The following is a 27,220-nucleotide window of genomic DNA, read 5'->3' as shown; positions in this document are numbered from 1 at the left end:
TTTATTTAACTGCTTGATTTAGCTTTCATTTTAAAATTTAAAATAAGAATGTCTAATTTTGTAGTAATCACAGTAAATGGACATGTTACAGTGGTTCCCCTAAAGTCACATGTTCTATTCCACATTCAGATTTGACATAATCTCAGTATTTGACATTCATGTTTACATTTATTGCTACAGGCATTCATCTCTCTTAACACCGTGAAAGTACAAGAACTTCCCCAGAACTTTCAATATATCCCCAAAAGAAGACAAAAAAAAAAATCTAGTTCTGAATAATGTAGAGTTTACCAAGTAGGCTGCAAGTATGGATCTTCTCAAAATTTCACTGAAAATTATACAGTATCAGAAAAGCTTTTGGGTTTCAATAATTGGCACTTTCTTACGAAAAGCAAGCCTGTGTTTTGTCAAAAACCTCTTATCAGTAGAGCACAGAACAGTGGAAGCATTTTGCAGTCATTTTGCTTTTTTTCTGGATGTTCACAGCGGAACAAAACAGAACAGCTTTATGTCTTCAGCAGTTGATTCTCACATGCATCAGCCTCTAGGCCATCTGATAAGGATTGTTCTGCTTCTCTAAATCAGTAAAAGTACATTAGACCACTGCTCAGCTGACGTAACTACATATCAGCCAATTCCTGTATGTCTCTTTCATCAGGGCAACTCTCAGCAGCCCAACAACAAACAACGGTCCGGTCCTAGTTCCTAGTCTCAATGATTTTGTAATCCAGTTTCTCATGGCCACTCAGAGTAGGACACCAGGATGGAATAAGAACCAGAATGTCCAGCTATGAGAATAAGCATATTAATTCGTAACTCTGTAGTTTCTTTCTGTGCATACGTAAGGCAGTTGAATTGTCTTTTCAGAGAGGAACAGGTAGTAAAGCATCAACAGAGGAGGAACAAAAATCATAAATACAAAAATTCATAAGGAAAATAAACAACCTATTAAGCTCCCACTCATGTTCCTCTTAACAAAAATAAATTTCCTCTTAGCATTAATCAATAAATTATTATCAACACTATTTTAAACCACTGCAGACATGTTTTCAGCTCCAACAAAGGGTGACAAATACTGTATTTTAAGATCAGACCACTTAGTAAAAGCTATTTGCACATAAATACACATATTATAATACCTAAGCTAGCTCCACTTCCAACAGAACAGGAATAATCATCCACTTATATCAATAGATTCAAACTTTAATCTAGCGATCCAGTTGACTCTATGAAGCCAGCTAGACTGGACACTTAATTGCCATCTCTCTGGAATATGAGAGATGTCTTGTGCAGGAGACCTTTGTCTTGTGCAAAAGTACCTGATCTAAAGATCTGGTCACCCCAACTGATTTGGATTTATGCATTCTATACCTCTTGCCAGGAGCTGCAATAATATTAATTATGATATTTAGCAGGTTTTGATCCCATATTACCAATGGATGGTAAGAAGACAAATTTTCTAGACTGGATTATTGGATGCATGAAAAAAAAGATAAAGGTTCTGGAGAACTGAAGCATACTGCATCTACTGTACAGATGGGCAGTACTGTACTAAGGGCAGTATGTAGAATTCTGTTCGTGTTTTGTTCAGTGAATTTTGACAGAGTGATAGGAAATTTCAGCTTCAGTTCTTTGTCTCTAGAGACACACATATCAACTGAAAATATCTATAGATGTCAGAAAGAAACACTATTAAATTACTTGAAGAATCATAACTGGCATAATGCCAAAAGATCCTTTTAACTTTAAGCAGCCTATCAACACAGATAGTTGGGCATTGGTATCATCTGGAGAGGTCACTTAGGTGAAAATCACTGTCCAAGCAAAATATGGAAAACTACTGCCACAGAAAATGAATACTTTTCACTTCTTTTCTTTGAGATGTATTTCTATGCATCGCTATGCAGGAACCACTTCCAAGGAATTGCATATACCTGAAGTACTGAAGGAACTGGCTTCCTCCCATGGCCAAACAGTGCCAGAAGTTGCTTTGCTGCCTGTATGTTTTCTCAATCTGGGTCAAAGGAAAGGAGCTAATCTACAGAGCAAGCTGGTCTGTCTTCAGGTTTGAGGTTTGGCACAAGTTGCAGCTTTGATATCATGTTAAAATTTCAATTAATAAAAAATCTTCAATTCGATTTGGAAAAATATTAACAAAATGGGTAATCAACCTTAGACATGGTAAAGGAAAAAATAAAAAAGCAGAATTCATAATAAAACTATGATATACCACAACTGCTACCAATACCCATCTCAAGCAAGGAAATGTTTAAGTAATAACAGACAGGTCCCTTTAATATTCACTTTGATCTGAATCCTCAGCATTTAAAGCCATGCAGCCAGTTTGGTCCTCAACATTTTTTTGTCTGAAATAGAAGGAAAATCAATATAGGCACATAGCTATGGAGAGGGTTAAAAGCCAATTAAATGTACACAGAATACACCAAGAGAGACAGATTTTCCATTTCCATCAGCCAAAAAACGATATCAGCCTCTTTAAAGAGCCAGTGCATATAAATAATGTAGCTGTTTAGGTCATCTGCAAAGCTTTCTGTATAGTAAAGAACTGAATTATGGTTTCCTGTTCCGTTATTTGTTGTCTTTGGTCACTACCCAGGTGTATAGAAAAGTTTTCAAAGTAATGTTTATCAATAAAAAAAGAAAATTCTTGAGAGCTACAAACTGGTTAGCTTCTTTAGCAGGAAGAAGAGGATTCGCTTAATGTTGTTCTGGCACACAAAACATAAATCTGGTCTCAAAGAGAGATGCTAGATAATCTAGTCTTTTGCTTCTTTCACAAACTGTACGCTGCCAGAATTGACACAAGATTTTACAAGCCCTAAAGTGCAAAGCTTTCTGTGTAAATATACATGTTCATTTTTAGTTATTAGCTCTGAAAGTTGTGGGGCTTTGCTCCTTTAATATTGTGATCAAGACAAATTTTTGAATGGTCTGTCATTTATCGAAGTTCCCATCAAGAACAGCTGCTGCATAGCCAGAACTGGAGATTGGAGAGCTCAGTGATGTACATTTTACCCACAACAGTAAGCAATTATGTGTATAAGCAGTTCCATTAGCATCAAGAGGGAGACGACGTAATTACAGATTTGTACAACTTGGCCTTAGAACAAAACAAAAACAAAACCCGGAGCTTAATTTCTGATCAGTCATCCTATACATTAAATATACATTATGCCCAGAAAGAGGGGGCTCAAATCAGTTATCTAAGACAGGCATCTTGCACCATTGGAGATGCCCTGGAGTATCTCACCTGGTCCCCAGCTGCTGCTCCAGAAGAGCGCAGGTGTCCTGAAGGTCCTGTGTCATATCTGCCAGCTCTGGGTGGATGTCTCAAGCACCCACAGGTGTCTCAAATGCCACTAGATGCCTATATTTGAGCGACTGATGCAAGCTTAGGCTGTCATTTCTTTACAGGTTAAGCAGATATATGCTCCTTCAGATAGAAGATATTCAGATCAGAAATCACTGAAATCTACTTGAAGATAAACAGGAGAAGGGTTACATTTCTTCAGAGACAGAGAGTGTGTGGGATGGTGCTACTGCTGCAGTATGACATAAAAAGCCTGGTCTCGTACATGTGTTGTGAGGAGAACAGAAAAAAAGAGAAAGCCAGAGAGACAGAGACATAGAAAGCGCATGTATACTGCAGTCTTCTGAGATGCTGGGAGCACAATTATCCCTTGTTTTGTATGATTTTTCACCTTTTGCAATTGATTATAACCTGATTTAACAAAGGAGGTCTCGTCATTTACCACTGTGCTCAGGTTTTACCTTGCTTCTCAGTTAAGCGTGACGCCTGAGCGACATGCATAGGAAAGAAACCTTTCCTATGAGAAAGAAAGAAATTCTTACACCAAAATCTTTTTACACCATCCGCATGGTATTAAAGGATGGATATCCATCTCTGCTGCTGAGCAAATAATGTATTGGCCAGAACACATATGAGAACCAAACCTATCAAACAAAATGTATGGTAATTTTTTTATTGTTCTGTTTTGAGAGGAACTATCCTTGGACCTACCTTGGACTCTATGCTCCTAATCCAATCTGTTAGTTACTAGGTCTGATTATCAGGTTACCCAGGGAATATGTGAGAGCTTCAGTGTAAGGATCTCCCTCCTCCCTTTTCCTGTCTCCCAGTATTAAATCTTCCCAGTCACCTATCTTGCGCCTCCAAACCGAGGACATACATTGTGGTTCCCTAGGGAGAGACTGGCTGAGATTTTTTTTCTCAGTCAGCTGTGTGAGATGATACCTGCCCCTGAGGAACAGGACTGACATTGCTGCTCATCACGAACAAAGCTGGAATCCAGTCTCTCACCTGTTCTTCTCATGGCATCTGCTCATTTGACCTTAAAATCCCTCCAGATCACATCCAGACATTTTTATATGAGGATGGGAAAAGAACTAAAAGACAAACTTGTTTAAAAGTGATGGTTATCCTAAAAAACACCTTATGACCTTACCCTTTTAAAACAAAAACAACATCAAAAAAACCAAACAAACAAACAAAAACTCAAACAAAACCGAACAGAACCACATAATAAAATACAGTTTCTCATGTTCAATCACACTTTTTAGGCTCTATGATTGTATGTGAGGTCCAAAACCTATTTAATTTACAAAACAAGAATATTTCTAGAGAGTTCAAATTGTACAAGTAAGATGGATACTGGACATTAGAGTCATATATTTTTATGTCAAGCTAAAACTTATCATTGGAGAAGAGGAATCAGCATCTGACAAGAAATAACTGAATGATTGTTCAAATGGATCAACCAGAATATCCTGGCTGGATTTAGTGAATCTGCATTTTATGCATTCCCGCTCTAACTAGGACTACAGAGAATTTATACAGCTTATCTGAGGGGAAGTAAGAATCTTAGTTCTCCTTAGACCCACTGTTTCATTTTTACAAAATTATAGACTATAATTTATGCACAATACTTTATATCACAGGCAAATAAAAAGGATTCATTAAACCAAACAAAGTAACTTTCATAGGCAGTTTCTGCATGTAGAATTTACAGCCACCTCAACAGTCCCTCTGATATTTGCCATGATCATGGGACAAATACCATCCTTAAAGGGATGAGCAATAATACTTATGACATTTCCATTTCATGAGGTTCTGAAAATCTCTAGAAATGTATGAGTACATTGTCCAGGTATGAATGGATTCATGGCCACTGTACACGGTATCTTTGAATCTAAACTTTTAGCATCTTTTTCTTTTTTTGAAAGAAAAAAGAATTTGTTAATACAATGCCATTTTATTTGTGGAAGGAAAATATCTGTGATATGTATGCAAGTAATTAATTTAGTAGCTTTACATGCTGAAGTTGAGACATTATTCTGGATTTGAGGTTCTCATTGAAGAAGAAAGCAGTTCTGTTCTACCACTATTCACTCAACACTGTAAAAAGTGAATCAACCATCTCAAAGTGCTTTAAAGATCTTCCAGCTACTAGAAGTTATTTGACTTTGCTTCTGGCCTATGTCACTACTGTTGCCATATAGAAGAAATTTTCTCCTAAAAAGTCATTACAAAAGTAATATAAATAAACACATCTTTCTATTTTTATACAATCTATTCCACTAAAATTAGACTGCTTGCTCTATTTTTTAGGAAACCATCTAAACATAAACGCTCTGCCTCATAGGCTCATAAAGGGTCTATGAGATAGAGCAAAATGCTGGCCTGGCAATAATTCAGACACCCACTTCAGCTCTTTTAAGATTCCAGTGATCCTCTCATACTTCTTTCCCACTTAAAGATGTCAGAAATGCCACAAGCTCCAGGCAGCACAGCATCTGGGGTAACCGCATAGTAGAGATCTGAACATGACTGTCCCAGTGCTAAGACAAAATTAAGTTTAGCCTGCACTTCTGAGAACACTTGAATTGGCTCTGCTGCAAATCTATAATTGTAATATTTACATTTTCCAAAGGAAAGAAGTCCTTTTGTTAAATCAAAAAGCCTCACTTGTGAACAATGGAAAATACTACTAAACTGTACTTTTCAAACAGTGCCAGCTATTTTGCTGCAGAATTGCACAGCACACCATACCACGTCACTGGTGACTAAAATAAAACCTTCCCAGAAACCCAAGTGCCCTATAATACTAATTTTAAGAGATTCCAAAGTTATTCCAAGCAAATGGTTTTATCTAAATTTGGATATTAATTCCTATAGTCAAACTGATTTTGAAAAAGACTGTATGTTTGGGTAGACATAAGAAACAACATAGAACAACATGTTTTCCTCTGTGTACCACATGAGCTGTATCTCACTGAATGTCAGCTGAAAAGTAGAGCTAAAGGTTAAGAGGACATTCTCTTCTTCACTTCTGATTCTGCCTTGGCACCAATCTCAATAATTGCACAAAGGCTTCTCAGCCACTCAGTGACCTCTGAAGAAGATTCTCCATAGCAATATGTCTCTGAATGTGTTTTTTAGAGATTAGAAACATTTGTCAGCTATAAGATCATACCTTCCATTGTCCAAAATATTTGAGCGTTTCTATTGGTCAAAAAGCCCCAAATAAGATCAAAGGGTCTCACCGTTTTTATGTCAGGGCCCATACATCAGTCTGGCATATTCGTTTTATTATAGCTTTACTTACGTACTTGATGCTACTGGCATTACTGAAATTGTGTCATATAACAGGTACCAAAAGACAACAAAAAGAAAAAGAACTGGTGCATCAGCAGAGGAGTATAATAGCAGTAAAACTGCATGAAAGTTGGCAACTCCCTGACTCTTCCTGACTAATTTATATGGAAAACCTGGAGAAGAAAACAAATGTGTTTTAGTTTGACTTTGCTCATTAATGTTCTGCCTTTTCTTTAAAATGCAGTAGCTCAAGTAGCCCAAGTGAGACAAAGTTATTACTCAATGCAATGGACTTTGAAGGATATGAAATGTACATGGCAATGATCCTGTTAGAAACTATGGTATATTTTCATTCAATATATTTATAATACTGAAAAATAAGATGGGTAAGCCACATATAACCATCAATATGTCATAAATCTGCTAAGTCAATATTTCACCTTAAGAAAATTATCTTCGCTATCTTTCCTAATTCTGAAAGACAGATGACTCTAGACTGCCAGAAACCATAATAAGTCTGGCAAAAAAGTATTGATTTTCAGTGGCATCATATTCAACATGATGACATGGTGGTGCTTCAGTTCCCAACAAATTCATTAAAATAATGATAACTCTCCAATATTGTAAAAATCAAATTACACTCATGAAAGCTGGGGTCATTTGAATATATGTGCACATACAGAGCTAGAGACTGGAGACCATTCCAAGTAGCATATAGCTGCGCACTCAGTGCTGCTATTTGTTACCAAATTGACTTTTTTTGCTAGTAAAATAAGCAAAGATAACAGTTTGGGATTTTTTTCGTCTACAAATCATTTTATAAGTGGTATGCTCAAAAACACAATAATGCTTAACATTTCATTTTTCTCAAACCACATGGGAATAATTATCTGATGTTTTTCTTCCACAGGATGAGATAAATACCTCAGTATCATTAAATGACACACATCCTAATTTTGTTGACTCTCCCTTTCTATATTTGTCTCTGCTATACAATGATTGAATTCCCATCACCAGTTCTACTGCTTCTTAGCAAATAGAAACACTAAGGCACAATTACTGCCTATTTTTTATCAAGCACTTAAACAGGTTGCCATATTTTGGTTTAGATGTTCAGAGATGTATCACTGCCAAGATTTACTTTCATAATGTAAAATGTGGTTTTGTTATGCAGAAATAAAACTCCTTTGAATGCCACTGAGAGAGAGGCCACATGTAATATTGCAAAACCTCTGAGAAAGAGTGTCTCTCTGCTGCCAAACAGGACAACAGCTCTATAGCAGAGACTGAATGGATGGTGTTTCCCATGCGCAATATTTACAGGTTTTACAATTATTTACTGCTAACCTCAGAAGCATTCTTAAGATATACTTTTAAAAACATTTACTTTTTACTTAGTATTTACATGCCAGTGATACGAACCACAACTGAAAGGTACTGATGAAAAAACACTGATTATTTAGCTACATTTTTCTTTTGAATAGCCTCCACAATTTACTGCTCTCAAATCTTGTCCCCATCTATAAATAAACTCCACAGAACCAAACTGAAATATCTATCTTATTTCAGCAAAATCTTGAAAAGTTTTTGTACCTAAAATATGATATTTTTCAGCTCAGTTAAGAACTCCTGTGATGACTGCTTGTCTAAAATCCTCATCTGCCATGCAGATGGGGAAAAATCCACCCACAAGCAATGATAAAGGCATATGGAAGCCACTAGTGGAAGAAGTAGTTTCCTGAAACTATCAGAAGTCCTCCACATACCTAAGGAGGAACAGATGAAGTACTGACAGGCAGATGCCTCTTGCCTTATTTTCTCTAATTCAGTCTGCCCAGATGCTATTTCCTGCTATTTCAGAGGTGTAGATTGCTTGACAGAGAAGTTCTAATGTCTGATTATCAAATGTACAATTCAGATTTGTAACTATTTCCCTGACGTGTAAAGCGAATTAGTTATCAGGAAACAAAACACAGAATTAGTCCTCTAATCAGCAGGCTATTTAAGCATGTGTGTAACTCTAAAGTCATGACCACCCCATTTAAGCCAACAGCCTACTTCCACGTTTAAACTTCACAGATTTGAGTGTCAGAACAGATAGCTGAGCTCGCCTATTCTGACTATGTGCACAAAATTCTGCAGCTGCTCTTGCTCAAGTTAAACACCAACAATTTCAAGTCTGCTTCGCCTCCCCATTATATTTTTCAAGAAGAGGTACCACATGGATTTTCTTGGTTACTTTCTGCAGACCCCTGGGAGCCACATCACAGAACCTCGCCAGCCTGACCACAGGCTGCAATGTGCATGCTGGCACACATACATTCCTGGCAGCATTGCAAGAGATCTTTACAGAAAAGCTTGTCTGCTTGCCAATTTCTTTTCATACTAGAAGTGTACCTCAGTGCCCTCTCTCTAGATCCCCAAATAAAAGGATATACATAACCAACTAGCTTTATATGAGGGCCTTAATCTTCAGAGTTACCCAATAAAATTCAGTAGTGATTGTTATTTTTAATCCCTTTCTGAACTTAAAAAATATCATGCTGTAATAGCATAGCATTAGAACGGATTATCCAGAATCTTATGGGGGAACTACATGAGGATTGTGAAATATTTTTAAGGCTTTTAGTCTTTTTGTACACTTAATGTTCTGAAGGATTTATTTCAAAAACTTCAATACTGCAGTATTTAAACTTCCTGATTTATGCTTTATGGTGCAATGGCATTTGCCTAATTGTGGGGGGGTTTATTACCACAGAAGAAATAGCCAAGCTTTCTCAACACAATGTTACATTATTTTCCAGAAAGAAAGCTACCGTATTTGTCCCAGATGTTCACGTCCCAGAATTCAGTAAGCATGAGGAATTCTCTCTGATAAGCATGTTCATGGCAACATATCAGCCAAAGTATGTGTATTATTCATCGTGAAACAGGTGATAAAGCTAGAGTTCTTTAGCTAATGATAGATTTTTTTAAAAAGAACAACACTAAGTTACAACCCTTCTTCCAAACTCAGCTGAACAATACTCCGAAAAATCTGATCAAGGTGGGCCCTGCTTTGGGGGTCAGGAGGGTAGAAAAGACTTGTAGAGGTCTCTTCCAACCTGCATTACTCTACAATTCTATGATTTGCAACACAGCAAAGGCCATAAACTCTTTCTTCATGACTATCAGAGCAGTTGCTAAATTTTCCTTTCTCACACTAAAATTACTTTTACTGAGGAAAAATCATTATAATAAGGTATAACAACTAGAGTAAGTTTGGAATCTTGAAAAAGAATATATGAAACTGCTTATCTCTTTAATTGAATGAAGCGAAAGTAGTCTTTGCTACTGATAACTAAGAGTATGAGTTAATTTTGAGTTATTAAACACAGCACACCTCCTTTAATCACTCTCTGGTTCTTACTGGGTTATGCAGACTTCAAGGAAAGAGGTATGATTCTGTCACCTGATTATGCTGCTGGTTAAACGCGTTGGGTCTTTATGAGTTCTAGATATTAAGACAAACACATCTTCCTAACTTAGGCAACATTGGTCTCTTTCCTTTCTTTTTTTTTCTTTCTTCAACCTTTCTAGTGAAATCTTCCTAGTTTATGAGCTTTTCAGCAAAAACTGACATCATATGGTTTTATTTCTGTTCTTGGTAACATAAGCACATCTACACTGGGCCGCAATAAAAGTCCATCTAGCTCAGTATGCAGTTTCAAAAATAGCCAAAAGCAAATGTTTAGGGAAGAGAAAAAGAGCATAAGTAGTATTCAGTGATATTGGATACTTTTCCAGCCTCAAGCCATACGGGGATCAAGGTGTCCCTGACACAGAGATGGTTTCTGTGTACCTAGAAATATATTACTCTTCTATGAAATTGTTCAGTCTCCTTCTGCACACACATAAACATCTCAATAAAGATGTAGTTGCTCCACCTTTCATTTACCTGCTTCCTTTATTCCAAAAATAGTTCCCTGATATTTACTTTCAGCTGCCATCTTCTTAAAGAAACTACTTTGTTGTCCATATGGGCGGACATTCTGGTGACTGCTACAGCCAGTGCCCTACTGAGAGAATCTCTCAGTGCCACAGACTTTCATCAGGTTAAGAATTAAGAATCTAGTCAGAGGGTACTTCTGCCTCCAAGGAAGTATTGACTGAGAAGTGAATAAAGGTATCCATGTCTAATAAGAACTGATCAAATACTTCAGATAAAGTTTTGTATAAAACCCTTAGTTTGTTTATTAAGCTCAGTAGGTCCAAGAACTAAGGAGACAACAAATCCTACAGCACAGCTGCTTGAATCACTCCAGTATTGGGATAATTAACTACTCTGTGTGCTCTGAAGGTAAGATTTGCAAAGTTTCTTCTAGGCATTGCAGTGGTCTAAATGTAGCTATTAAAGGTATGGTCTTAAATTAGCTGATTATTATCAATCTGTCTAGATACAAACAGATGTATCCAAATAGACCCTTAAGTCCACCACTACTTTTAAACCGTGCTGATGTTTCAGTCCCTCTTCCATAAGCGCTTCCTATAAGCAAGGTGTTCAGATTTTTTTGACTTGTTGCACACAATAATCATCACGAACAGATTTACATCGGAGAGAACTTCATATTTCTCAGAGTGCTCCAAATACACCTATCTAGGAATTAACAAAAAACCCAAACCCCCCAAAAAGCTTGCCATTATACTGACAATATATACCTAACAGCAACTGGAGACCTGTGGAAATTAAATGTTATAACTGAAGGAAGTAAACTGTGATGCTGGTGGCTATCAACAAGCCATTTGAATTTGTAGTTCTCTAGTAATTCAGAAGATACATGAAGAGAATAGCATACTGATTAGCTGGGGCAATACAGAATCATGAGCAATTTAGCTTTTTGGTTTTTATAAGGACTGAACCAAGTAATCTCAATTGCCTTCTTGACGGAGCAGTAGAAAAAGTAGATGAATTAAGTAAGATGATTTCCAGAAAGATTTGAACACTGCAATACCTGGAAATGTAATTCAAACTGGCTCACAAAGGAAGGCAGTTTTGAGAATTGAAAATTGGCATGAAAATCATAAACAGAGTAGTATCAAGATGAGATGCTGTATCTTTGCTAATATCCATGACTAAAACTCTTTTTTTTTTACTTATTTACTAAAGGAAACACACTAATGAAATTTTCGGATTTCAAGCCAGGTGAGAACAAAAAGGATTTAAAAGGTATTGCAAATGCAGAGAAAATAACATTATGAAAATAATCTCACAGCACTGGAGGCTAAGAAAAATGTGAGAGAACATATTTCGATATGCATTTCAAGTGGAGAGAGAGATGAAAATCAGTCCTACTGAGATAGACTTCAGGGGACCAAATATTCATGCTAACCCATCACTAAAAAGAATCCTGTAATTCAGAAACGTTTAACTACATGTTAGAAAAGAAAGAACGTATCCCTTCTTGTACGACTTTGGTATAAGAAAAAATGGAATTAAGTTTTCCTATAATAAAGTGAATACACGGAAAATAGAAATATTAACTGGAGCTTGAAAGACTCAAAGAGGAAAGTTTAATATAAAGTATAGATCAGTTCACATATGACTAGACTGACAGCATCTACAAATATTTTGAGATCATAGACAAAAAGTAGCATAGTTATCCAATATGAGACTCTCATATTAATAGCCTGAAATTAAACATGGAAAAATTGAGGCTGAATATCAGGAAAGCTTCCTGGCAGTGAAACAAACTGGGCTCCCAAGGGAAACAATGGAATCTACATAGCTTTAATCTTTTAAAACTAGACTAGACAATAACACTCAGTGTAGTTTGGGGAATATTTTTGCATTGGCAAAAGATATGGCTGCATGACTTGATACTAGTAGGTCATTGCCATCTCTAGTTTCCATAATTCTGCAAAGAAATATAGAAAACTCCCAGCGGCATAGTCAAGAAAGTTATCTGTCCCTATTTTCACAACTATTCGCAAAAATTGCAGCTGTTCCCCCAAAAAAGACCTGTCTTTAAAAAAAAATAAATTTGGTTATTCAAACAAAATTCACAAAAAAATTCAATACATAGGGTAGAGCCTGAGTTCGTGTTTGTTGTGTGCTATAGCTTGCTCATGTACCAAGACACAATAAAAATACACAATTTTAGGTGAGCTGGGCTAGGCGATGTTCTGCTGATTTGATGTAATAGCTTGTAAGCTAACTATGCTGTCAAGTAATACTGTTATGTTTTGTGAATTTAAGTTGTTGTCATGGTGACCACGGTTGGTTGATAAGTGTCTTCTTCTCATTTCAAATCTAAAGAGATATTTTTAATAAAAGCAATGGGAAAATATTTTTAGTTTAAAGTTTAACCATCCTGTTAAATATTTCCTCTTAATGATATGCCAAAACTTTTTAAACCCTCTTGATTCTCATTCCTTCCTGCACACATTGTTTTCTTTACAAACAGAATATTTTATGTTTAGTGCCAGTTACTGGTCTTGCTTAACTTCCATATAAACCCAACTGATGTCAGTGAGAATGCACAGGTGTAACTGTCAACAGAGCAGCAACTCAGAGTTAGCTGTAGTGAATTAAGAAGTACACTATGTACTGATATGCCATTAAACGTTGTGATTATCCCAATTCAGAATGTTTTAACAAGTTGCAGTTTATTGACATTCCTTTGCAGATACTTACTTTACTGATTTAAGTCTTTAAGTTAACTGCTAAGAAACAAATTTACCTTGTGTGCCCTAAATAAGAACAAAAAAATTGCCTGGAGCAAAGTTGTTCTGCCTGTTGTTTATGTCACAAGGAAACAAACGCTAATATTCATTTGCTGGCTAATCTTTGTAACATGGAAACATTTTACTTTCCAAAATTAGGTGGTTGATTCAGGGTTAGTTATAAAAACCTCCTGTTTGTTTGAGAAACAAATCTGAACTGGCAAAATATTTGAAGCAGTGTTCAGCAACTATCATGAAACAGGATTACAGAGAAAACAAATCACATGACTGGAATATTTATTCCTTAAAATAAAAGTTACTTAATAAGAAAGAGCTTTTTATTCTGAGGACAATTAGGAGGCAGAGCGTTGTTGCAATACAGTAATTTTGTACCTTTTAAAACTGTTGTAATGAATTCTGACATATTAAGATAGTATTACTGATGGAAAAAGTAACAGTGAGAAAGTGCTAATAAATCCAAGGAAAACATGATACTTATTTGTGAAACAAGAGGTTTGATGGCACTGTAGTTAAGGACGCCTTGTGGCTTTTAGAGCTCTGTTTATATTTCCAACACACTATGCAAACTTTCTTCAGCTAAAAAAAAAACATGCAGTAATGGAACCGGGGGGAATAGGTTATATTGTGAACAACTGTTCTGTGATACAGCCATTATGGGGTTATGTCCCCTGAATGGCAAAAGAATGTGCAGTCTACCTTCTGGGTTTCTTTTGCTGTGTAAGGGACATGCACGTCTCTGCAGAAGGTAACATAAACGTAGACTGTCATGTAGGGGTGATAGTAGAATTTAAATGGTAAAAGTCTACTACTGGTCCTAATTCCACTGCGAATTGGCATTATATTCAGAGATGTCAGCATAATTAAATACACAAGGGCAGTTAAATCACTGATGCAGAAGTGACAGATCATATCTACAGGGACCCATCCCTGACATCAATATTTCATAGCCTTTACTATTAAAAATACGGTGTAGCTATGTGAATTATTAACTATAATGGTGTATCTGGTATATCAGAGTGAACCTTCACACTGTTTTACACAGAATTGCTTTCTATCCATTCTGCCAGACTTAAACTCATGTTCCACCAAATGAGAGTAACAGTGACTGATAGTCAGTGCAGTGACCATATTCTATTCTCCCCTGTCATCTACATGCTCCTTCCAGTTTCTCTAGAAGGGACCTTGTAGGGTGGTCACAGTTCAGCAACCTGAGCTGCAGAAAACAAAAGCACTTTTCACAATGCAGGTAAACAAAAGGGAATGGGGATTTCCAGGCTCACCTGCCTAAACTGACTCACCTCTTGGCTACTGCTGTATCCTGCTGTGACAGGGAAGGGAAGGAAACATGCAGCCAGTATGACCTCAGAATAGTGTAGGTGTAGCGTGAAACCTTGCTCTTAATAACACTGCAAGGTGTTACTCTAATTGCAATGGAACATAAAATAGGATGTTTCTTACCAAAGCTATCCCTATAACAGCATAGGCTGAGCACGGCATGACTCCTAGTTACATCGCAAATAAGAAGCTCACTCAGCACCCTACCAGTTACCATGTGTGTGTACAATGAAGGTCCTATGGCTGCTGGGACCAAATAATTGTTTTCTTTTGGGCAATTATGTACCTTTTAAATTCATATGACAGTACAAAATCAACACACTAAAAAGCCAGAGGGATGGGTTCTGGCTTATGGGCCACCCAGTTTGATATCTAATCATCTTCATCTTTGCCCATTACAGTGACATTGGCTACACCCTCATGAGTCTGTTTACTTCCAGCAACAGGTCTAAATTACTGTGCTTTTTGTTTAGCTTTTCTTTACACAAGGACTCAGAGAGAAGACGCCAACATGTCAGAAGCCATATCTTGAAAAGAAATACAACTCTCTGAAAAGGCCTTTGCGCAAGGTCATACCTAACGTCAGAATGAGAAAACATTGCATTAGCTGAGTAATCTTTGTGATCTCAGTAGAGGAAAACCTTGCCAGTGAATGTTTTCAATCCTATTCTTGACATATTTCTTTTCAGTACCTATATTTATAGAAAGATCATTTAACTAAACATTAGAGCCTTGAGATGTGCTCACATGCAGGACTGTCTCTGTGTACGCTGTCACTTAGACTACTTATTAAACTACTTTTGTCTGGAAAAAAAGGTAACATTGAGAAATATAGTAGACTCACAAAGTTGTGAGAAAAGAGAAGTTGGCAAATAGCTAAACTAGAAGGAAGAAAATCAATATTAACAGTGTGTTCAAAACATCAATTAAGCAGAGCAACAAGGACTTAAAAGATAAACAGAAAGCTGATTAAAATCAATGAGATCAAAGGGATATTTTCAGCAAAGAAGTTAATATGAAATATGTAAGAAACAGCAGAAGTAGCTTGTATTACTGATTTTCCCATAAGAAGTTTATTTTAGTATATGCACTATCCTAACCAAGTGGCATGAAGAGCGGGTGTTTTGCTGTGTCAGTAAATCTGCAAGTAAATCTACTTCTTTATCCATTTTGTACCTTTTTCCTCTGTCCCGGGAAAAATTCAAAACTGCTGACAGGCCCAGCATGGAAAATCATTACTTAATACAGGTTCCCGTGAAACTATTTTCTTACCTGTGCATGCACTAATGATCAAACAGAGTTCCTGCCCGCATTATTTCTTTGAAGAGGACTGCATAGCACTACAGGCAACGTTACATGAATTATTTGCAATCTTTCACCCTTCCACGAGCAAATATTAGTTTAAGCATAAAAACAAGAAAGGTAGAAGAATGTTACTCTTAAGGAAGTATTTTAGAATATATAGAAAATACCTATTTTTCACATTGCTTATTAGAATGTTGTTCATAAAGTAGTGAGTGATAGCCTTTATATTATTCCTAAAAGTATATCTGGGGACATGATCAATGCTTGCAGGGAAGACCTCAATAACAAACTGACCACTGAACATGAACATCCATGTTTAACGCAGAATAAAAAGCAAAGAACAGAGTTTCAGGCACTTGTTCAGGATATTAAATTTTTAGGCCACAGCCTTAACCTAGACAGATATAACTTAGAGAGAGTGGACAGCTGACACTCCACAATTTACTTTCACTATTTTTTGAGTGTTCCTTGAAGGGGACCTGAGCAATCAGCAGCTTTAAATGAAATTATAATTCTACTAAAGTGCTATTGCGAATCCACAAAATTCATGTTTTGCCCTGGTTTTCCAGAATATATTGGAATCCTAAAATACCCTAGGTACACTCAAATCCCAACAATACACCAAATATAGTGAGGAACAGCCCAGGCTTCAAAAGTTTTGTGATTTCTCTTTAAAATAGGCAGTTTCACGGTACAATAGACATCAGTCTATCAAACTCTTTTTATAGAATGTGGTTTACTATTACTTTATTGGGAGGAAGGAAAATTAAATCCTTTCAACATGATCTAAACAAACGGTAGGCTGATCACCAGTTCTGTTTCAGACAGAAATGAATTCCCAGATTCCAGGGCTAAAATGTCTGAAGTTCATATCCCTTTTCTATTATTAGAGTTTTTTACAAAGAAATCCAAGTTCCCCTTTTTCATCAGTCAGAAACTGTACGAAAGTAATTTTATGAATAATTTTACTCTACTTTCATATCAAGACAGCAACTAAATAATGAACAGTTGTACTATGGCAGACATATTTTATGCAGATGAGAATAGGGGACTAACAGTCAAGAAAAATAACTGAGAAAAGGTTACAAAAGGAATTTTCCCATGAGCTTTTTGCTCCCTACATGCTATAAACCTTCTCATCTGAGAAAACTCAGATGCTCACATCATACCAAAAATTACCAAGTGAAGTGGGGGTAGGATAGTGAGTGACTTTGCCAAGCAATGACACTGTTTATGCACTCTTGTTCCCTTGATGATGGTACTGCGTTCTCATAGTAAAATAGATTTTGGAAGTTTTCTTTGCAGTAACTAACGAGAGAGAAGAAAGAGCTTTATGAACTAGTGCAGAGAAAAACATAACTAAAACAAATACTAAGAGCAGAACCAAGTATTTCACCATATTTTTTTGATTCACATACTCCCTGAGAATGCATGATATTTTCATTGTTTAATAGAAGTCCCTAGATAAATGTAATGCTCTTCTGTTTTTCTTTAACACCGAATTTTGTAATACCATTTTTGGCATGATCAGAACAGATCCTGGAAATACTTGATAGCACTGTTTTATTTCTATAAAAGTTTTGGGGGTTTTTTTTGTTTTGTTTTTTTTCTTTAGAAAAAGAAAAAAAAAAAGGAGAGAAGTTTGCTTCTCCAGCAAATATAAACAGGTAACTACTGCTTTATGAAAGCTGTGCATGGCAGGACTTCAGGTGTAGGGTCTATACATGCTGAAATTGTTCTGGTATTAAAATAAAGGGGTTTTTTCTTCATTTTTTTCGTGCAAATGTAAATAAAACCCAGGATTTGTGAGGGCATTTGATTTGCTTTAGTGAGCAGATTCTTACTCAGCTTTTTATAGCAGTTGTAGCTTTAATCATTTTGACAACCTTGAATTTTTGCCCTGAGCTTCAGGTCTGCAGGAACCAGGAATCTCATAGCAGAATTGCTAACAAAAGCACTCAGGAGAGCAATGTGTCTATCTTGGAAAGTCCCCTAGCATAGCTGCTGTGTAATTTCAAACCCAGCCCAGTCAGCACAGAGGAGTTGTGAAGACAGGACAGAGTTGGACAGAATCCCCTGGGAATTGTGCTTAACAACCCTAGAAAGCTAAAACCCAGTCTATTAAAACTCAAATTTAGTAGAAGGATATTACTATCAATTTAAGATAAAACTTCATGAAGGCAGTAAAAGGTACAATGCAGATGACAAAATGACCTCTCTGTCTCATTTCAAGTGCCAGGGAACCCAACAACCACTCTAAAGCAAAACCATCAGGATTTTTTTTTTCTTTTTGGAAGGGTCACCTTCAAATGAGTTAAAAAAAAAAGAAAATCAGCCTGGAAAAGCCAGCATAGGTTTGGAAAGTTTATAAATGAAGGAAACAGGCCTTCATAATCAGTGTTAGGCAGCTTTTGCTCAACTGCATTTTGCAATTTCCATTACTGTTTTGTATCTTTATTTGTATCTTTATTGTCTTTATTTCCCACTTGAATTGTATTACTGCCTAGAGGCCTGTCTACATGTAAAAGTTTATTCTTCTTCTGAAATGCTCGCTCTCCCCCATCTCCTCTTGCAGCTACCTGCTACAGCACATGCAAAAAATACTGCATTAGCACTGAACAGAGAACAGCCATAGTATTTGGCTCCTATTAGGGCTGCAGATGGGGCATAATTTTCATAGCAGACTATGACCTCCCATTCAAGTAATGGCATTCACAGGATATAAATTCGTGTAAAGTTAAGGTATTTTTCATTTCCCTTTAAATGTCATTTCCTCACAACTTGTTTTCCTGTGCTATTCCAGATCATATTAACAGTTTGTTTCTGGGAATGCTTTCCAGCCAATTAAATTTATATTGGGAAATATTTTGACTAGAAGACAGAGTAGTCACCTCTAAAGCAGAACAGAGAGAGTAGCTTGTATATCCCTTAGATGAGGCAAGGTTTTTCTGTTCACTTCAATCATTGTTTATCACAGCCAAAAATCACTGTACTTTGAATAATGTTTGATAAATATTGAAAAACCAACTTAATCATATCTATGGAGTATTTAAAACTCACGGATAAGAAGCAACCCAGGAAAAGATAAACTTTTAATACTTTCAGTATAATAAACTATTTTTTATACATTTACTTATTCACTTACCACATCAAAAAAAACCCCCACATTACACAAGGTCAGATGCTGTCAAAGATTTCCATGTTGTGACTCCAGCCTAAATAACAAAAATGTTTTGAGATGTCCTTCCTCAAAAGGGCAATAAAAAGGGAGAAGCATTCAAAGGAAATAAAAAACTCTGAAAAGAAAGACTACATATGTTCCTAACGAACTCTACATGTAACTCCAGAGTGAGAATACCTATTTTAAGTATGACTTGGCATGTTCTAAATTAAAATACAGTGATAAAAATAATTTAATGTTATCAATAATACACACATGTATATAAATTTCAAGTTCTGAAGATGTTCTAAAGGTCTCTACAGTTTCTTCATAAAGCTGCTTAACCACTGTTACTTATTGCCAGGGACATAAAATTCTGTAGGACTTGCTGAGGGGTAGTCAGTATAAGCTCATTTTAGAAGGAAATGTAAAATAAATTCAACAGTTAGAAGTTCCTCGCAGAAATTGCCTGACAAATTCCTCTGCTCTTCTAAGAGTATGACTGAGGTAATCCTACAGGTCTCAGTGGTTAAATGAGGCCTCAGCAAGTAACTCATTTATATGAACAGATTTACCGCTCCACATTCAATATTCCATAGGTTCATTCTTTTCACTCATGGTCAACAGGGCACCACTCTTTTACCTTGTTCATGTTCTACCATATGGCTATCCAAATTTTTACACTGAATATCTACAAATAATGTTATGCCTGTGAACATTTCTTCAACTGCATTCAGGAGATCTGTCAAGACTAAAGAAAAATTTTAAAACCCCAGAGTTCCTATGCCTCCAGGTTTCCATTTAAAAGCCTGTTGGCTCTGTTGTGTCTGCTTCCTCACGTTTTGTATCTTGTATCTGATGTCAGTATTAGATCTTGAAACATTTTTCAGCATCTTGAAATTCATTGTTTTACAAACTATTTTAAGGAAACATTTTCAAAGATCCTTAAGGAAATTTTTTCCTTTGCATCTTTGAAAATCCTGTACTAATCATTCTCACAGCTCAGTAGAAACATTGGTACCAAATGTCTGAAATAAGCCAAATATTCTAAAAGCATAAAATAAAAAAGTTAGTAAATGCATTTTACCCAAAATGAAGTGCACATTTCTGAGCCTGATTTATTGATTTTTAACAACAGCTTTTAATTTTTAGTCTTGAGATTTAAACTTTTTTTTTAACACTAAAAGGCAACTTTATACTCCTACATCCATACTTTTGCTGGTTTCTGCTCAGATAAGGAACACTTTAATCAGAAAGCCTTAAATATCAAAATTTCATTGACATGTTTTAAATTAAATAATATGGACCTCTGTTATAAGATCCCAGTAGCCATGTTTAATGACTACTTTAGAGAAAAAAAAGACCATCGCAATTTTGCCTAGCCTTAAATTATATCCTGAACAAATTAAAAACAAAGAAAAAAAGACCCTACAAATCACTCTTTCTACATTTTACAGCATGTGTACCTAGCTAGAACCACAAAAAAATAAATCTAGATTTGTGAAGCTGCAACAATGTGGCAGACAGAGGTTTGGGACAAAATTGAGCTTTAATTATTATAAGACACTGTTTGCATATTTTTAAAGAAGTATGTCAAATAAAATATGTCCCTGTTTAGCCTTCATGTTGCATACATGGTATTTCTTGATGCAATTTGGATCTGTCTGGTCAAAGTCCAGGTTTGATAATACTGGAACATTACGGATTTTCATAAAATTGTTATGTAATTGGTAGTCCTTTTAAGAGATATTATCACTTTGCCAGAAGCATTTCACATGAAACTGTATCACTGATTTACTGTCTGGTAACTGATGTAATGGAGGATGGAGAGAGGAGGTGGCTGATCTCCCAGGTAACAGGGCAGGAGGCAACGGCCTCAAACTGTGCCAGAGGAGGTTTACACTGGATATTAGGAAAACTTTCTTCACCAAAAGGGTAGTCAGGTATTGGAACAGGCTTCCCAGAGAAGTGGTGGAATCATCATCCCTAGAAGGGTTCAAAAACCACGTAGATGAGGCCCTCAGTGACATGGTTTAGTGGTGGACTTGTCAGTTCTGGGGTAATGGTTGGACTTGATCTTAAAGGTCTCTTCCAACCTAGCTGATTCTGTGATTCTGTGATAGTCCGCAGAATTGGTACTTATTTTCCTAAGCTGAATAGGTGCTTGATACTTTCACACCAATGGAATAAGATGGTTCCAGTCCAGAGAAGAGCCACAAAGATGATTAAGGGACTGAAGCATCTCTCACACAAGGACAGATAAAAAGCCTACCTAAGCTATTCCTGACATTGTGATCCCAATTGCCTCTTGATGACGGAGATCTGACTTCTGATAGCCGTACCATTACACTGGAATCTTGAAGGTAAATTATAAAGCTTCATAATTTTTTCAGTGAAAAGTACAATCCTCAAATGACTGTCTCAAATGCTGAAGAATGCCTGACACATCTTGCAATGGATGTGAGAATCTACTGAATCAGCACAAAGTGCATTCAGTAATGTTCTGCTTACAAGCTGAGCATCATTAACAAAGAACTTAAAACTCCCTCAGGCCCTAATGAAATTACTCTGTAAAGGGGGTCTGGGAATCCTGTGTTGGAGTTCACAGAACAATTACATTTGGACTTTTATATATGGAAGAGATTAAAACTACTCTTGTTTCAACTTTTTGCTCACTGCTTCTATCACCAGAAAGCCAGAGGAACAATTAAAGAACTGCTAACATGGAGGCCCACATTAACTACAGTCTGCTCTCTTGGAAATTGGTGGTAAAAAAACAATGGCTTGCCAAAGTAATTTTGCCATGTCCAACAATGATGGGTAAAGCTATCCATCTAGGCACAGCTGTATGCAATACTCCAACACTGTTAGGATTTTCCTGGACTTCTTCCACATAGATGTCAAGCAACTTTTCTCATAAGATTTTGGAAGGATTTGTAATCATCTCGGATAAAAGAATATGATTAAAGGATGGCTGGCTCAGCTGGTGCTGACAAATATACTGGCATCTGCTATTCCTCCTCCTGAAAATTCTTTTCCAGGGAAACCAGATCAGTAACAGAGCAATAAGACGAATAAATACATCTTTCATGGTCTTTATGGTGAAACCTTATGGAGTCTTAAGACACCCCATGGTGACGAAAAAGAGGTAACACTTGAAGAGCTGAGGCCCAGACAGAAGGATTCCTGTTAGCAGGAAATTAAGAATGTCTGCTTCAGGGAACTACAGAGAGACAGGATCCATGTGGCTTGGAGCGGAATGACTCTCTGTTGCCTTGCAAATCTGACAAGTATTGCAATAAACCTAGATCCTTCGGAGGGTACCAAGGTAGGCACCAAGAAACTACGGAAGGGAGTCCAATAACACTGTGTGTTACAAATCTCTGTTGACTGTCACACAGTGTTAAAAGGCTGGCTAAGAAATTGAATTGTAATTACTCATTGATAAGCATGTATTTGTTTTTAATTTAAAAAATAATTTTAATTGTGATTTTGATTACTAAAATCTGATTAAAAGTTTCACATAATAGAAATGATAGAAGATTTCATAAAGTACTGAGGACAATCAATGCAGTTTAATCTACACCTGATCATTACCATTTGCAATTGTTCAAATCAAATCTACCCTCTATCTGATTTATGGAAGGAGTCTCTGATAGTTAAGGAAATATCCTAATTGTCATGCCATAAGACAATCACAAAGTAGATCTTCAGTCACTCCTTTGTGAAGTATTAAAATAGTCACTGAGCTAAGTTTGACAATAGTTTTTTAACTCAGTGATTGAGACATTAGCATGGGAGCCATAAACTCAAATTGGTTTCTATCCTCGTAGATATTTAAGTGGCAAAATATGAAAAGAAGACACTGTAAGGCCAAGCCCAGAATACTGTCTGATCCAGTGATTAGACATTTTTGTATCAAGTCAGATAACTTGAACTGTCATATTTGTTTAATTTTGAGTGAATAAATGTCATAAATCTAATTTTGTTGTTGGTGTTGAGCCCTTAAATAAACAGAAAAACATACATATACACATGTAGCCTTGCATAAGCATCATGATGGATAACAGCCAAACTTGAGTTATCTGAATATTGTACTTAAAAAGAGTAAAGTACAGTTTGGACATATAACAAGGGAATCTTAAGCATATGTAGAAGTGATACACCTCTGTGTTTGGCACTGGTGAGGTCAGCATTGGAACACTGCAGTCCAACCAGATTCATTATTCAAGGAAAATTTTGAAAACTGGATATAAGACTGGAGAGAAAAGCCATGAATATAAGTGAATGAATCTTACAGTAAAAATTCTGGAGTTCAATCTACATAGTAATAGAGCCAGTTTCATGAGTTCCGAGCACACAGTCTACAGTGTCCAAGAGACAAAAACTTAAAAAGAGGAGTATTTCAATCTAGCAGGTTTACAGAAGTGGATCAAATGAAGCTTAAATTAGACAAAATAACACTAGAGTTGTCTTAACAATGGAAATAATTAAGCATTAAAATAATTTACAAAAAGTATGGTATAATCTCTTTCACTGAGCATTTTACCTTTTTTTTTCCCTAAAAGACAGGATTTATCAAAGATGTTACTGGATGTGAAGCAGAGATGTATCCTAAGTAAATATATGTACTCTATTATGCATGAAGTCAACACAGCTAAACACAGTAATCCCTACTTGTTTGTAAAACCCATTAATGTATAAATTAAAGCAAATGAGTTTTTATTTAGAAATAAAGAGATTAATATATGATCATTAAACCATTCCTAATAATAATTTTCCTGCAAATTACTACATAAAAGAGAATCTGAAATAATTGATTCTTGCTCTTGGAGCAGCGAACAATCTCTACAGCCATTTTCCATTTTTGAAATTTCCTGCATACTCTGAAACTGTAATATTGTTTCCTTCTGCAATATACCATCTGATATTGAACTACTGTATCATGTAAATGCTAAAGATAACATTACAATAGTGTACAGACTATTTCTCAATTGATCTTCACATAGAACAGCATCAGTCTTGAGAGATAGGTAGCATCTGTCTCAGCAGTTGGACTATAGCTTCTGTAGAGTTACATGATAGAGCTTAAAATAAAAATATTAGCATTAACAAAATAAATTGAATCAACAACAGTTTTATATACTATACTTACTCAAACTTTTGATTACATTTCCTTGGAGAGATAAGTTTACTATTATGTCCAGGTTGTTGACATTTTCTTTACATTCTAACTTCTTAGAATGTAAGAAACACAATCCTTTTTATGTAAATGTGATTTGATAATCACTGCATGTACTACAGGAGTCTTAATGGTTTACTTTTCATTAATAGGACTACGGAATTAAAAATAACTCTGTGTTCAATTCAAATCAGTGTTGGATAGATTGTTTGTTTACTTTCTACTGACTGATACTGTGAAACCTTAACTGTCAAGTACATTGTTTTCTTATGTGTAGTTTCACTAATTTCATTAGACTTATACTGACTACCATGGCACAATTATTTGCAGGATCGCATCCTTACTTAATAAAGAAACACCATTACAGGATAATCAGGAAAAAATATGAATATAATGAAATCAATCTCTTTTAACAAACTAGTTTGCAAGTTTCTATAAAAGCATACTTGGCAATCTCAGAAGACCACTTTACATGGAAGTTTCAAACATCTGTGCTGCGGCCTAAAAAGAGCCACATTAATGGATCTGTTCAGGATCTATACAACATCTTGGGACAGTGATGATAGCAATCTAATTCATCCAGTCACTCTTTATTCTGTGAATGTTCACTATGCAAAATAAGGAGAGTTTTACATATGAAAAAAAAGGCCAACCTCTAATTTTAAAAAGACACATGTAGAACAGCAGGTGTGCTTTTAAACATGAAGAATTTGTAATGTGTGTAATCCATGCTGTTTATCTACTGTTTTGGATTTCATTTAATTTCATAAGAGAAACGAAACTGGACACTTCTCTAGAGAGTCTTCAGCATGGTTAATTCATTTTGCTTTCATTCCTGAATTTGCTCATAGCTTATTAACCAGTACAGTAGATACAAATTTGCATTTAGCTCATGCTAAGCTGAGCTGGAGTCACATTCCATCTTTAAATGAGAGGTGGTAACTCATGGTTTTATTGCCCATGTGAGCAGCTATTTCAGTGCCAAGTCTAACACATTTGTTTCAACCTCCTTTGGCAATTAGTTTAATTTCTTTTACTGCACTAGAATGAAAGAGAAGTTGCTGCTACTAGGCTTCCTACAGGAGCTGATTCCTAACAGCTAAGACACAGTAACAACCATGTAGTCCTCCCAGTCTTTTCACCAGGGACCTAGTTCTACCTTTTTGCTTGTATATTAGTCCTGCAGCCCTGATGCAGTTTCTCCACCTGGCAGGCGAGGTTTAACACGTACTAGTTTGTAATGTACGCTGTAAGGGATGGTTAGGTGTTGCTATGATCTTGATGTCATGCTAATCTGGCTCTGTAGAAGTGCTCTCATGAAGCTGGGAGACTGAGCTAGCCTGCTAAATTCACCTATTGACAATAGTCAGAGAGGCAGGTCTTTCCATTGCTATTTCAGATGCTACAGAGAAGAAGAATCAGAGTGGGTGGAAAACAAAATTATGACAACTCCACTATCTCGTCTTCAGTCTGCATCTGGTAAGTCTTGGCCCACACAATGATCTTGGCACTGGGGACATCCACCCTGGTGCGAATAACCAGACTGTATTCCTGCCAAAGAAACCTGGGTAGAAGCACCACTCAGTCTGAGAGACGTCTGCCAAGGAAGTCCCCCTATAGCTCAGGAAAGCAGCAGGAGGGCATGGTTTGAGTGTGAAACTTCCTGCAACAACGGACTTCAACAATAAGATGAACATAGTGCATGGATTGGGGAAATTAGCTAACTAGTAAAGACTGCAGTTACATCAGCAGCTGCATAAGACCAGCCATTGCCTACCTACATGTCAGACAGTGTTCTGCCTTCACTGCAAGTCCTCTATCCACCAAGACTCCAAATCTCCTACTAAGAGAAGTGATTTCTACTGGTAAGAGGATTCACATCTCACTCTTGTGCCAGGAGAAGTCAGTGCAAGATAATGGTCAAAAAACATTCTTCTGCCTGAGGTGGATCAGTTTTCTGCTTGTTGCTGCTCGTCCTTGGTCACTGATGGCACTGCCAGACACAATCCTCAGAACAGTGAAGCAATAAACAGCACAGCAAACATTCTAACTCTTACTTTCAGCTGAAGCTAAAGGCCCAAAAGAGATAAATAAATATCAGAAACAAATATGTAGACAAATGGTGTTGAATAAAAAGACTGGAAAGATATAGGGCTTTGGAGAATAAGTAGCTTTATTAAATGACTACCACAGGGACCAAATAATGAAGAAAATTTACAGAAAATTACCAAGATGGGGAAGAACAGAAATCGGCAAAAGCACACAAAGATAATGAGACAAGAGCTCTGAGATTTTTTCATTAAATAATATGGCAGAAAGCACATAGATATAGGAAGGAGTTGGGAGCAACTGATTGTTTCAAGAAGGAGAAATATTTATATGACAGGGATGATGGGTCATTATTTCAGTTTTATGCACAATAATAGAAATATGTTATAACAGGAAAGTGCAAACAAATTTGCTTAAAATGATGGTATCTTTGAAGGTCACAGTTAGAGGAAAAGGAAGGAAAAAGGAAGGAACAGAAGAAATACAGTATGAATGGGAATGAAATCATAACGGCTGAGGCATAAGGTGAATTAAACTAACATGGATTCACGTAGGCAAAGCCTGATGAAATTCACTGTTACATACTTCAGGAACTAGCTGAATCTTACTTTCTGTCTTTATTTACAGCTTCACAAGCTAATAGCGAGGATGTGTTAAGAGGGCTGAGGAAAGGCACATATGACCTACCTTTGGGGAGATAACATAGAACCTGGGAAATATATCTGTCCATTTAACTGAGATTCACAGAAAGAAACAAATCTTATAGTTAATAAATCTATTTATAAAAGCATACCTGTTAAAAGTGTAATGAAATACAGCCAAAATGAAT

General features: G+C 36.3%; 1 protein-coding gene across 12 annotated transcripts in view; it reads right to left on the bottom strand.

Moving 5' to 3' along the window:
- The window catches only part of PDE1A (phosphodiesterase 1A), a 219,979-nt gene that overhangs the window by 79,178 nt on the left and 113,581 nt on the right, over positions 1–27,220 (bottom strand). The window contains exon 1 of one of the 12 annotated variants that reach the window (XM_030488060.1): positions 3,272–3,465. The exons of the other annotated variants lie outside the window; for them this stretch is intronic. Within the exon in view, the coding sequence (XP_030343920.1) occupies positions 3,272–3,327 (56 nt within the window). The 5' untranslated portion in view covers positions 3,328–3,465. Of the gene's footprint in view, positions 1–3,271; positions 3,466–27,220 lie in introns of those variants that run through there. 12 annotated transcript variants of the gene reach the window in all.

Source organism: Strigops habroptila, chromosome 5, assembly GCF_004027225.2.
Source record: "Strigops habroptila isolate Jane chromosome 5, bStrHab1.2.pri, whole genome shotgun sequence".
Taxonomy (NCBI): Eukaryota; Metazoa; Chordata; class Aves; order Psittaciformes; family Psittacidae; genus Strigops; species Strigops habroptila.
The sequence above is the reverse complement of the archived record's forward strand: the minus strand, read 5'-3'. Positions and strand labels throughout refer to the sequence as shown.